This window comes from Stegodyphus dumicola, chromosome X1 (assembly GCF_044657685.1).
Source record: "Stegodyphus dumicola isolate Sdum_Otavi_A_Nest chromosome X1, ASM4465768v1".
Lineage (NCBI taxonomy): Eukaryota > Metazoa > Arthropoda > Arachnida > Araneae > Eresidae > Stegodyphus > Stegodyphus dumicola.
In genome coordinates, this window is record NC_140780.1 from 111,632,263 (window position 1) to 111,647,388 (window position 15,126).

General features: G+C 32.9%; 1 protein-coding gene across 1 annotated transcript in view; it reads right to left on the bottom strand.

Annotated features, from left to right (window-relative positions):
• The window catches only part of LOC118185814 (chitinase domain-containing protein 1), a 97,543-nt gene extending 88,968 nt beyond the window's left edge, over nucleotides 1–8,575 (bottom strand). Inside the window, exon 1 of the mRNA XM_035355731.2 lies at nucleotides 8,308–8,575. Within this exon, the coding sequence (XP_035211622.1) occupies nucleotides 8,308–8,448 (141 nt within the window). The 5' untranslated portion in view covers nucleotides 8,449–8,575. The remainder of the gene's footprint in view (nucleotides 1–8,307) is intronic.
• Nucleotides 8,576–15,126: the final 6,551 nt, after the last annotated feature.

Genomic DNA, 15,126 nt, shown 5'->3' on the forward strand with positions numbered 1-15,126 from the left:
ATTTCTGGATCTTCCTGGATATAAAATCCATGCAGGCTATAAGCCTAATGAATAATTATAATTATTCAAAAACTGAGATACATGATGCTCTCTGAAGCAAGTGCATTCTGCCAAGCTAAACTACACTATAACATCACTGTTACTATAACTATTAACTATAATAAATAGCAGAAATATTTATAAAAATATCAACTATAGGTTAAAGTAGACTGAAGAGTACCCTTTGTATTATCGCAAAGTTGTTGTTTCATTTATCGCCAAGTGGTTGTTTCATTTATGTGGTAACCTGAGTAGTTGAATATTATGGAAACCCTATTTATGATGTTACACGTTGTATGATTACAGTAAATTTTGAATTATGGAATGTTTTGTAAAGGTTTGTGGTATGTGTTGGTTATTGTTGCTTAGATGGTAGAATGGTTGAATGTAGTAAGATTAATTTGAAGTTTCTGTACGATTTGGAACAAAAGGGAAAAAGAGCATTAATTGACTGATGTGTAAATGAAGGTTTACTTAGCAACCATTTTCCGGACAATCCGGAACATCGACAGTCTGGAACTACGGAGGATATTTTTTACTCTTATTTTTGTGAATTTATGTGACGACGCTGATATACGGATTTGAGTTCAGATAATTTTAAGAAGTTTTTGGATTCTGTTAAGGAATTTTGTGTGCCACAGACTAAGGACTAAGAAATTTCTAAGTAAGATAAGTGGATATTTGCTTTGTGAAGTGCTTAGATGCATTAAGAAGTTTTTCCTTTTTTATGTTATTTTATTGTTTGTTTTTTAAATGCAGTTTACTGAGATTATGTATTTTTTGTTTGCATCTACTGTAGAATTGGGTGCTCCTTTGACTTTTTAAGTGAAAATATATCGATGTGTACATGGACAAGGGAGTGTGCAATGCCAAATTTGTGTAATTCTCTGATATTTTTTTAAGTAAAAATAGGTCGATGTGTACAGTAAGACCCCGCTTAACGCTGTTTCGTTTAGCGCTGTTTTGGTTTAGCGCTCTTTTATTTCAACCCGGGGATTCTCCGAAATTGTGCGCAGCGCTAGGTTTCCAAATAACATATGCGAAACAGTGTAGTTGTGTTTCTTGCTTTGTGGACGCATTTTTATCATTTGAAACATTTGTTGACATTATTGTAAGTTTAAATTTGTATAATACTATAACGATTAATACAGTGACAAATATTATGATCTTCAGTTTTTATCATGGGTGATAATAAAAAACAAGAAAAGAAAGCAACCAGAAAAAGCATTTCACTGGAAACTCAAATGCAAGTGATTAGAAGGATTAGATTCTGCTGAACGTCAATCTCAAATTAGTGCTGCATTGATTTTGGCAACTTCAACAATAAGGACAATTCTTAAGAATAAAGAAAAAATACTGTCATCGGCAACTGCAACTACGTCAAGCTCTGCAACTAGAATTACCCGTTCTAGAAATAACATTATAGAGGAAATGGGAAAACGACTGTCTATATGGATTGACGACGAAATTGAACGCAATATGCCATTAAGCCAATCTATCATAATGCCTTCTTGACAAAAAGACAGAAAATTGGAAACCCAGAATAGACTGAATGATCTGACTGAGAATTTTATTTGTTTTTAAAAGTATATGCGTTTATATTGTTTTTGGTTGATCTTTACAATATGGTAACTGGTAGTTTGGCGACATTTTGGAGGCGATAAAGGTTACTACCTGGGACTTTGGTAATAATGTGAGCAGTACTCAGTTCCGATTACGCATTATTTTGCGTGAGGGAAATGAGAGATCATGGGATATGTCATGTGATATTAATGGACGAATTACAGTTCTTTAATCGGAAAAGGGGGGAAATCGGGAAAAAATGTGGAAATTTTGTATTTAGCTTTATTCTGTGTTGTGTGAAACAGTGTTGTTTAATTTTTGGATCCCATGGCCCTAATTAAAGTGAATTCAAAATGGGTATTTAGGCATTGTGATAAAGAGAAGTTTGCTTTTTATTTAGCGGAGGAAGTATGGAGAAAAAATTCACAGAAAAAATCTTTCAATAATTTTATTGAATGAATTAGAAAAGTGTATCCGCCACGTAATCAAGATTCTGAAGAAGATTAGGTAAGTTAGTATTTTTAATTATTTGAGGATATTATTTTTATGCATTGTTCTAAATGTAAGGTGGAAAGGAATTTGGTATTATTGGGAAAATTGTTATTAGCAATGATTTAGTTTAAAGTAATTAGGATTGTAAGGTAATTTTTATTAATTTAATGTATGTGCTCATTTATATTTTAAGTAGTGTTTTTGAATTTAATTATATTTTAATGAAATTATAGTTATTTTGTGAATTTTATGTTTGTAGGAATTTGGTATACGTTTTAGTTGAAGTAAACGTGCATGGAAATAATTTAAATATCTGACACTAAGTATTTGTAATGGTTGCAGTATGAATTCGTTGGTGACGTTTATAATATAATAGATGATTTAGAGGTAAAAGTTTTTGAATATTTTATTTATTTTATATGTGGAAATGTTCATATTTGTAAAGGGTAAATACTTTTTCGCGATCAGGTAATTTCATATATGTTCTTTTTACCGGGTTTAAAGATTGAGAAAATTGTCATGTATTTTTGTGAAATTTTTCTAATTTATGAGAAAAAAGCAGTGTACATGGATATAGTGAAGAGTGTGCGCAATGCCATTTTTGTGCAATTCTGGGATGTTTTTTTAAGTAAAAATAAGTCGACGTGTACATGGTTTAGTGATATTTTAATTAAATGATAGTTATTTTGTGAATTTTATGTTTGTAGGAATTTGGTATACGTTTAAGTTGAAATAAACGTGCATGGAAATAATTTAAATATTTGATACTAAGTATTTGTAATGCTTGCGGTATGAATTCGTTGGTGACGTGTATAATGTAATAGATGATTTAGAGGTAAAAGTTTTTATATATTTTATTTATTTTATATGTGGAAATGTTCATATTTGTAAAAGGTAAATACTTTTTCGCGATCAGGTAATTTCATATATGTTCTTTTTACCGGGTTTAAAGATTGAGAAAATTGTCATGTATTTTCGTGAAATTTTTCTAATTTATGAGAAAAAAGCAGTGTACATGGATATAGTGAAAAGTGTGCGCAATGCCATTTTTGTGCAATTCTGGGATGTTTTTTTAAGTAAAAATAAGTCGGCGTGTACATGGTTTATGTGTATGTGTTATTTTGAAAAACGCGTAAGTAGTATGGTATTGTGCACTTTTTCCCAATTTTGCAGTGAATATTTGTCATGATTAAGCAGTTTTGTTTGATAAAATTTCTAGCATAAGTGTAATTCGGCTACTAGATCGTTGGAAGAAGTGTTCAGTAGATAAAAAGAAAAGAAACATGTCTTTACTTCGTGAAGACAAAATGGCGGCGGGGAAAAAAAATAGAGGGTTGCTGTAGGAGAGTTGGTTGCCAAATTTTCGCCAAAAAATCGCCAAGTTACCATAATGTAAAGATCAATCTTGTTTTTATTTTTGTAAAAAATAAACGTTTGATTTTATTTTTATTAAAAAAATTATTAAATTTAATGCCTAACCATTTTTTATCCTTCTTCCCTTAACCCCATTATTTACATGTTAAGATAGCCTCGCTTAGCGCTGTTTCGCATTACGCTCTACTTCGATGGAATGTATCCCCCGCGTTAAGCGGGGTCTTACTGTACATGGATAAAGTCAAGGGAGTGCGCAATGCCTAGTTTGTGCAATTTTGTGTTTTTTTTAAGTGGCAATAGGTCAATGTGTACATGGATACTGAATCTGTGCAATTCTTTGACTTGTAACTTTGTGTAGCGGCGAAACAAAGCCAAAATAACAAGTCAAAGAATTGCACAAACTCGGTATCAATGTACGGCGATTTTTGGCGGCACATGGATTATCCATAAATATACTTTTACCCAATTATGTAAATTACATATTACACCATGGTAAAAGTATAGTTTAAGGTACCCCTTGGCGAAACTCGGCGATTTTTGGTGGTACATGGATACCGATTTGTGCAATTCTTTTACTCGTTATTTTGGCTTGCGAAGCCAAAATAACAAGACAAACAATTGCACAAACTCTGTATCCATGTACACATCGACTTATTTTCACTTTAAAAAAAAATCCCTGAATTGCACAAAAATGGCATTGTGCACACCTTTGATTTTATCCATGTACACGTCGACCTATTTTCACTTTAAAAAAATCCCTGAATTCCACAAAAATTACATTGTGCACTCTTTTAACTTTACCCATGTACACGTCAAACTATTTTCACTTAAAAAAATGCATTGTGCGCTCCGTTTACTTTGTCCACGTATACATCGATACATTTTTCACTTAAAAAAGTCAAAGGAGCACCAAATTCTACAATATAGGCAAATAAAAAAATACATAATCTCAATAAAATACATTTTAAACCAAATAATAAAATTACATAAAAAAGGAAAACATGTTATGCATTTAAGCACTACCAAAAGCAAATATTCACTTACCATGATTTTTGAGTTTGCTTCGTACACCCAGAGCCACGTATAAATCAAAATATCAATCATACTCAAATTACTTTTTCAAACCAGGTACTCTTTCTGATCGAATGCTTCACATAATGACCATCTGAACCTTTCTTCCTACAAATCCATCTAAACGTTTTTTTACGTTCGACTAGACGCATATCCTTCCTACATACAGGACACTTATAATCGCTACTAAGTAAACCTTCATTTACACACCAGTCAATTAAAGCTCTTTTCCCCTTTCACTCCAAATCGTACAGAAACTTCAAATTAACCAATACACACCACAAAAATGCTTACAAAACATCCCATGATTCAAAATTTCCCAGAATCATGCACCCGATTACGTCACAATAGGGTTTCCATAACATTCAACTACTCAGGCTACCACAACAACTTGGCGATAATACAAGGGGTACTTAAAGTCTACTCTACCCTACACTATCATCAATAGCAAAACAGTCCATAGCAGAAAAGGGAATATATTTTCAGTATGTTCTCCTTTAGGGTAACATTTACCAAGTTGAGTAGTTGTAAATAATTTTAAACATCCTCTAGCTATTTCATGCTGGTCCTTCCATACATTCTACTTCCTACTGACTTATGGATGAAGAATTTAGCAGTAATTTTGCTATATCGACTTTAGCAATGCATCGAGCAAATCGTGTTTCAATTACTTTAATTGTCAAAGACAGCCCTACAGCCAGCGTAAAAGGTGCAGCCCCAACAGGTGGCAAAATATTTAGAATTTAGAGAATAACTGAGCAGTAAAATTTTGAGAGATTAATGCAGACCCTGAACAGGAGTTCCGGGTTGGTGAGGGTTTTGACATCTTACATATGCAAGCAGCAGCAGAATTAAATCTCTAAAATTGACAAAACTAGGCTATTTCTAGTAACTGGTATAAATTCCTTTCTCTATAAATAACTTTATCTATGCTACATTTTAAGCTCATATTTCTCAGAACAATCACAAGAATTGTTAAGCTTCCTTCAGCCAGTTAAAGTATAGATTACATTGTTGTGGTACTTGCAAAATAGTTTACAAAGATAATTTGCAAGTACATGGATTATTATTTTTGTGGTAAAGTTGGTACAGTGCAACTCTAATTAACTGAACTCCGACTATCCGAATCACTTTCAGAATCAACGGAAGAACAGAAGGAAAAAGAAAAAGAAGCTCAAGATAAGGAAAGAAAAGAGACAGGAGAAGATGAGAATGACAAGTCACTTAAGGAATTAAGAAACATTCAGTACTTTTCCATTTCGCCGGTGAAACTCTCGCCAAGCAGACTTTATTGGCGACAACACACAGTATACACATAAAAAATATTAACATATGTTAGTTCTAAGATATTTTTATTTTGAAGTAATAAGCATTTTAATATCGTTTAAAATTTTGTAAAAAGAAAATAAATTTGTAAAAACACATTAATTTGAGAATTTACTATGTTTTCATGCTACAACATCCACATTCGCCGCTTCATATCACATGACCCCAAGTGATCTCCTCTCCCATAACCTACGCTACAAAAATCGAATTCTCTCAGTAATTATCTACATTAATTTCAAGTTAAATTTTAATTTGGAATACAAGTTTAAATGCAAGAATTATTTCAATTCGTACGAATAGCTTACTTAGAAATTATGTAAAATCGCAGTGCTTTACTTCGCTAGTGCATTCTTATTAGAATTGATGAATTTAACCCTTGACTTTTCCTTTTCTATATTTTTACCTTCGAGTGAGCTGTGTGATTGCATCCTGATTGATTGAATTACTGCGAACGGCCTTAGGGCATAAAAATTATTAATTAAATAAAATTGAACTATCTGGTAAAAATTCTATGCTATTGTATGCCAGTATTGAAAGAAACAATCAATCTGATAAGAGATGGCTGCGACTTAATTTGAAAATGAGGCATAAAAGGTTACCAGGAAGGATATTCTGTTTGTCATCTGTTGTACCATTTTTGGCAACTTTATTACTTGCACCAACTAAATGGAAAAGTGCCTAACATTCTTTTAAAAATTCCTGGATGTTTAGGTTACTGCTGAGGATACAGCAGAATGAATAGTGTGCAATTCGTCACATCCTGAATTTCAAATTCTAAATGATGATGAACTTTTTGAAAGTGTGACAGAAGAAAGTGTCGAGGAAGAAGATGACCTTAATGTTGAAGCTGAAGCGGACATGGGACCATCATCTAGTGAAGCATTTGTCGGCGTCGACACTGCGTTGAAGTGGATGGAGCATCAGCCCAAGTGTGACAACATACGACTTTTCATTGTCAAGTGGATACACGACTTGGTTGCCCGAAAATGAATGAAAAAAGTCAAACAGCTTACTCTGACCGAGCTGTTCAGCAAGCAATGACTTTCAGCACTTGTAAGTACTGTACAGTATGCTATATAATATATACGTAAAAGTGTTGCCTTTTCATTTTAATTAAAACTTCTTTTTCTTTAAAAATAGTTTTTTCCTCCCATTTTCAGATAGAGTAATTAATTAAAGTGTATGTAGACCCTTTCTTCCGAAAAAATCCAATTATCTGAATTTTTGATTATCCGAATGGGGTTCAGTCGCAACTGATTCGAATAATTGGAGTTCTACTGTACTATAAGAATCTTGAAAGCCCAAAACATCTTTATAAATGTTTTCTAAACATAAAATATTGTGTAGTACACATCCTCAAGACATAACTTAAAATGCACCTCAAGTATTCAGAATTTGCCGCTGCTAGTTTACATTATGCCTAGACAGAGTTTAAACTCTCATTGAATCAATGCCACTCTTATTTAATGACTGTATTACCTAATGTTTGGCCCTTCTTACTTCATTATAATGCAAAAAAACCCTCAAAGTTATCAAAAAGAACACGTTTTTAAACACAGAACGTATTTTTATAGGCCATTAATGAATGCTGCTCTACATAGAACATGCAACTCAAAAAGAGTACTTTAAATGAGTTAAAAATTGACATAATGATTCACAAGAAAATACAAAGTAAATAGAAAGAAAGAAAAGATAGTAAATAACGATAGTCACAGTTTTTCTCATGGTACCACAATACTAGATGCAAAATATTTAAAAATTTCTAATGTCTTGCTAAATTAAAAATAATTTGTAACTGATGTTTAGTTCATAGTAAAAAGAAATTTTGGTTGTTTTGACATCCCTCACACAAGCAACAATCCTTGCACACATCCACATGTGTTTCAGTGCTCTAAAAAGATATTTCATTCGTTAATATTATTCAAATTAAACCAGACTAAATTCCATCTCGCTATTTAAAATGGCAATAGCATTCATAAATTGCTAAAATTTTCTTTTAGGTTCATCAAAGAAACACTTTTTTTACAGTGCATTATCACAAAAGTAAAGCCATTCTCCAACCATTTCAGCACTTTCCGCGCGCATGAAACCTGATGAAACAAATCCAACTGAACTTCATCCATTTTGCTCAGAAACCTCCCATCTAAAATCAAAATTATCCCAAAAGAAGTGCTGTATACTTCATAACGACGCATTAGAGAATTTTGCTTGGTATGTTTAAGATTCAAAATTAGCGCCTTGCCGCTTTGCAAATCCTACTTCGTTATAATAAATTAAATATTCCTAATGATAGTAGTATTTGCATATGATGTATCATACTTCTTACCGCCGCTGATATACAGCTTGCGGAAGCGTTTGTGAGAAGGTAGAAAATAAAAAATAATAACAGGAATTTAAAATATTTTTACCGTGCTCTGAAATTTGCATAAGAAAATTACTTACAATTTTTACAGTCTTTTTCTCGTGTTTATAGCTTTTCCGATCACTTTTTGACAATGTGGCAAAGCTAAGTTTAATACACATAAACAAAAAAAAACAAAAAATTTGCAACTTTATTTTACACATAGGGCTAGCGACTCTCATAAAACATAGCACAACCTAACTTATCTTTGATCGAAAGGTCTTCCTTCACTCGAATACCATCACAATACTATAACAACAAACATTGAATCATACCACGCCGAACCCATGCCGTAACATAAAAGTGTCAGCCAGCCGACTCGTTTAAGTTCTGCGCATGACGTCACTACCGAGGAGAAATCGAAAAAGCGCCATTCTCCCTCTGGCAACTTCGGTGTTAGTTTGGTTTTGGGTTTCCTTAAATCCAATGGAAGATTCAGAATATTTCAGATCTGGCTGCTATTTATGCGCGTATCATGTCCATCAAACTCTACTCAGAGAGCTCTCCTCGTCCGTGGGTCAGAGGTCCATTGGTAAAAATTTAATGCATGATAAGAATGTAGTAAAACTTCATTATTCCATTTATATTGCATTATAAAACACAGCATTCTTTATTCTGAATTGTACATTATTTATATTAGCATGTTCATAGTCACCTGTTGTTGTTATATTTCTGAAATGCTACACAGAGGCACGTCTCGAACAATTGCTTAAAAGATTTCAAGAATGATAATTAATTCCCATTTGTGATTATCGGCCAGGAGTATTGCAGCACATCCGCATATACCCATTTGTGATAATCAAATAATACTGATGTGTGTGTATTTTTTAATATGCTCAGAACTTTTGCCTTTCTTTCAAGTTTCACAGGAACTAATAGAAACTTTTATCTTCTTCTTACCTAAATTACATTGAAAATCTCAATTCGTGTAAAGACTCGGAAAAGGACGAAAACGGAATAAAAATAAGAAAAATCTCGATCCTCTTGACTCCAGTTATAACAGTCTGTCTTAAACTTTCGACGTTTAAGTAAAGGCAGTTTAAATTCTTTTCGTGTAGGAATCAAACTATGGTAAAAAATTCGTTGAAGTTTTCTCGATGGCGAGTTTCTTTAGAAGGTACAGAACTTCAAATTAGATGGTGACTTTGTGAGTACATTGTGCTTTCTCGTGGCTAAATATTTTTCCTCCCTTGTAACTTTTTGATAAATTACCCATGTTTTATCTATACTGATTTATTTAGTGGAGCACTTTGGGTTTAAAATCTGGTTTGTCTCATCCAATCTATAGCTGTTTTCAAAAATTAAAAACTTCACCCTATTTAAACACGTCATTGATTTAAGCTAAAATCTAGCTATACAAAATACACTGCCTTACAGATAAAATACAGTTAAGGAATAGAATTGTTTTTCAAAGCTCACCATTACAAAAATGTCAGTAAAGTTTAAATTCACAGTTCGTATGCATGACAGTAACGAAGTTTAAGAAAATATACGCAAAACCAACATCTACCACTTTGATTTTATAGAAATGTATACTTAGGTAAAAGTTGGAGAATGGATGCAACCATTGTAATTTTTATTCATGAGTGTTGATCTTCAGTTGTTATAAAAGTTTCGTGGACAATATCCAGGAGAATCTACCAATGTCAAGGAGAAGTCGTTTGCCCGATTCGTTGAGGTGGCGGGCGATGGGATGGATGGAAACAGGGCTGTCACAAGCTGATGCTGCTAGACGTCTTAACGTCTCTACTATGTCCAACGGCTATAGAATCAGTTTGAATCCGAGGATTCTGTGTCTAGAAGACATGTTCCAGGCTTAGCTAGAGTTGTAAGCTCATGGCAGATTATTACAAGAATCTCAGCTACTACAGTGCTCAGACGCCAGCACAATACCGGTCTGTATGCAGAACGACCAGTTGTTTGTGTCCCCTTGCCCCGAGGACACAGAGCTGCCCGTTTACGTTGGGCAAGAGAACACGTCTCCTGTACCATCCCACAACGGACGTCTTTTCTCTTCACAGACATGTCCAGAGTCACATTGGAGAGTGATTCAGGCCGTCAGCTGATCTGAAGGGAAACAATCCCACAATGTGGAAAGACACAGTTACAGAGGTAGTGGAATAATGGTTTGGTCTGGGATCTCTCTCGGTGGTCACACTGACCTGTATGTATTCCATGGAGGAACTTTGACAACTTTGAGATCTTTCATCAATATGTCAGCCCATATCCCGTGGCCGAAGAGTATTTATTAATTGACAATTTTATATCTGAGAATGATATTCCTTGGAATAAGTGCATTGCCGTATATACAGTGACGAAGCTCAGACTTCAGGAACACAATTCCGGTGTTATTTCTCAAATAAGGAAAATCGCACCTGAAACTAAATTTACCCTATGCCCCATTCATCGTGAAGCTTTAGTAGCCAAAGCATTCCTCGAAAATCTGAAAACCGTTTTGAATTAAGCTGTGAAAAGTTTTTATTTTATTTAAAGCCTAAATTTAAATTCAAGAATATTTACGATTTTATGCTAAGAGATGAGTAGTGAACATGAAAAGCTTTTGTTACATTCCAAAGTAAGGTGGTTATCCAGAAGCAAAGTTTTAAATCGTCTTTTCGAACTTCAAGCAGCAATTCAAATTTTCCTCAATGATTCAAAATTTGAATTACAAAATTGTTTATCTCGTGAATTATTGTTGGTGCGTTTAGCATATTTAGCTGATATTGTTGGGAAGTATAAATGAAATAAATTTAGGATTACAACAAAATGTTAATTTGTTTAGCATTAGAGATAAAATAAATGCAATGATAAAAAAAATCGAGCTAATAATCAAAGAATCGGATAATAATATTTTAAGCTTTTTACCACTTTTAGAAAGTTTTCTAACCGAAAGTAATTTGAGAATAAAAGAAGAATGAGCATCCGACATTAAAAATCGTTTTCTATTGATAAATAATTTCAACATGTATTTTCCCTTGGGTTATGAAAACGAAAATTGGATTAGAAATCCATTTTGTTCAAATGTGTCTGAAATTTTATCTCGTGATGAAAAGAAACAATTGATAGAAATTTCCTTTGATCGAATTCTAACTGAAGATTTCAAAAATAACCCTCTTGTTAACTTTTGGCTGAACCGGGAAAAGAACTTGAATTTCAAATAAAGCTATTAAATTCGTATTGCCCTTTTCCTCAACCTATTTGTAAGAACAAGGATTTCCTTACAAGTTATATTTGAAAAATTAATACAGAACAAAATTAAAAGTATATCCTAATTTACGGTTAAAACTAAGTGAAATAAGACCCTACATAAGGGAATTTATCTCTCTTAAACAGGCCCAAATTTCGCAACAAATGAAATTTTTATAATTAAAATTGTAGCCGTTTTAATCTAATATTTCTTATGTGTTCGTATTTAATACAAATAGGTTGTGCAGTTGTCAAAATATATATATTTTTAATATTTCTATTGAGAAATTGAAAAATAACCATTGTAAAATGCAGGGGTGGTACTGAAATTTTTTCAGTTTTTAATAAGTTAACGCATACCAGTTAAGTGGTATGCGTTAGTCAAAAGGTTGAGAACCGCTGATTTACAAAGTAATTTTATGCATGTATTTGCAGCCAGATGCCAGTAGTTTACTCATGTGGTAAATTGCGTTCTCCTTTCTTTTTAGCTTGAACTTAAGGATAAAATGGTTTTAAAACGTTTAATCTGAGTACTTTTTAAGTTTTCAGTGGCTGATGCTTGCTATGAACAATAGATCAAAGAAACGTGTTTTCAACAGGATTGATTTCCTCTACATTGAACAGGCGGCATCCTGGACTTGTTCAAAAATCATTAAGGTAATTTTTTTTTATCGCAAGAGGCTTCCAGAATAATATCTTTAGCGGAGGGCTTGCTACCCCCTACGGTGCTCTGATTTATATCCACTCAACTTCTTTTTACTCAGCTTCTATGCTAAAAATGAAGTCTGCAGGGATTAGTCAAAAACTACAGAAAAGCTGAAAACAGCGATATCAACTGCGATAGGGTAAGTTTCAATATGCCCCACTCAAGCCAGTTTTCTGAAACATCGAACTGATACTTTTCTATAGTCTCTTATAACGACCAACACTTTGAGAAATTCATCCTTTAACTTTCTTTATTTTAAAGTGTAAATCCTGAAGATTTCAAATAAAAATTTATCCGTTCAGTTTTTTCATTACGAAAATTCTGCGAACCAGTCTGTATTTTAAAACGGTGTTTCTTGAAGTATTCCAAAGTTGGAAGTTCTCAGTCGTTTCTTCTTTGAAAATTATTTCTAATTTTCGGCTCGGTAATTGATATAGATGAATTGAACTAAAACTCCGTCTAGGCAAATGCTTGAAAAATTAAATTTTTTATAATATTTGAACTTAAGATGTAATAATTTTCTTCTTGTATACATATTACATTATTAAGAGTAAGTATAGAAATAGACAAATATATTGGCATTAATAATTTTTTACATGTTCGCAGAGATATTATTTTTATAAACATCTATATGTGCGTATGGGTATGCTTGTGCGAGTATGGCAATACTGTATACAAATCAAAAGCAAAAGTGCCTAAATTTTATTCCCTAAGGGTATAATGTATAATTTTACTCTACTCTTTTAAAACCACATTTGTCTGTGCGGTATGGATGACGTCTTACCATCTATGTATAGTAAATACAAACTCAAAGAAAGTTTTAATAAATTAATTATACGTCTGGCTGACGGTTACAGAGAACCGATGCAGTAACAGAAATCAAGTCTGCGACATGCAGAACAACTGCTCCAGTCAAATTAAAGTAATGTTACGAAATTTGTGCATATGTAAATAATTTGAGTGAAATTATATGTGAAATTGTAGTAATTTTTGTATAATGTTACATGAATACCTAAAGAGGTGATGCTTTGCCGGAAAAGTAAGAATACAAGAGGCAAGTGTATTTAACATTGAGTAACTGGCTATCGCGCTAAATTGGCGAGATATTGCCCTTGGGGTTTATCTGAGCTAACGGAGTCAGTTCCATGTGTCGACTAGCTCCGCTCCGCTATGCCTGCAGTTCAGATTTTTCAACTTGCTGCCCTATAGGGAAAGCCTGGTTTTTGGAGATCTGGTTAGCTGGTTCCCAGACAAAAGCCCACTGGACGAAAGCGCACACGACAAAAGCCCACAAAATAAAAAAAAAAAAAAAAAGCCCACTATGATAATTGCCCACGCGACAAATACCCACAGCGATAAAGGCGCACATTGATAAAAGCCCACACTGATAAAAGCCCACGTTGATAAAAGCCCACATAGATATAAACCCACATAGATATAAGCCCACTCTGATAAAAGCCCACACTGATAAAAGCGCACATAATCAAAAGGGAGTTAACGTTTTTTTTATTACTAAACCGTGTATTTTAATTAATAATTATATTTTAATTATTAATATAATTTATATTATAAATTATTTAATAATAATTTTAATATATATTAATAATTTATATTTATAATTATATAAATGATAATTATAAATTATAATCATTTATATAATTATATTATATAATTAATGTTATACAATTAATCATTTATATAATTATAAATATAAATTATTAATACAAATTAAAATTATAATAATAATTTTAATTTTAATAAATGGAGTATTCAGATCTGAATTTTAATGTCTCAACTGTATGTCTGTTTGTATATTTTATCACTACTTTATTTGTTTATTAGGTTGAAAGCAAACTTTCTACTCTCTGATTAAGTGATTAGCTATAACGTTTCGATGATAAATCTGCAATTGCATTTTATTATTTATTTATTTATTTAACTCTGGTATGTGTATGTGAAAATGAAAAATATCATTGTGGAGTTTCTCACGTGCTGTTTGAAAAGGTAATATGGCTGAGATTAAATATACCGTATATACCCGCGTATAAGTCGAGGTATTTTGGACAAAAAAAAAAAAAAAAAAAGAATTCAAAGTGGTGGGTCGACTTATACGCGGGGCCATAAAAAATTAAAAGAATCGGAAGTTCAAAAATGTCTTTATATAATACAGTTGTTCTCTTCCCGCACTCAAATTGGACGACTTATCAAATAAGTCATTTACTTGAAGTAATTTCATGACTTAAATTATATGACGAACTAATCACAGAGTTTCATACTTTAACTAGAGTAAGTTTCGATTAAACCAAAGAATTTTCGGCCCCCGAACAACCGATCAATATCGAGCAATAAAAAAGTTTCGCCAACACGCCAAGAAAAGAGAAATGCAGATAGTTTTTACGTACGTATAAGTCTTTATAATAGTTATTGTTCATTCATGAAATACTTTTGTTAACAGGCGTACAAGTCAAAATTTAAAAAAATAGCGACGCAATAACTGAACAGTTTTGAATATTTATTATAAGGATTTTGATTTTGTTTATTTACCAAGGTATTTTTTATCGTATATTTACTTTTTTTTCTCAGATGATTTTGAATAAATGTAGTACTTAAAAACAAATTTTTCGAAGTTTCTCGATCGATTTCGGAAGTGGGGGGTCGGCTTATACGCGGGTTTCTTATTTTCTACGAATTTTTATGTCGAAGTGGGGGGTTGAAATAATACATAACAGGATAGTTGTTTCTCCCTCCTTCCAGCATGCCTTCGTGGTGTAACGGTTAGCACACTCGGTGCGTCTTCGAGAGGTGCAAGTTAGAGTCCCGGCGAGCGCATTGCTCATTTTTCACGTCTCCAGCATGACGCTTGAACTAAAAAAAGGTGGTGGATGATGATTCTTCTCCACCTAGATTTGACGACTGGGTCTCCTAATATCCAGTCGTCTTTAAAAGGGGAGTATATAAGGTATTTTCT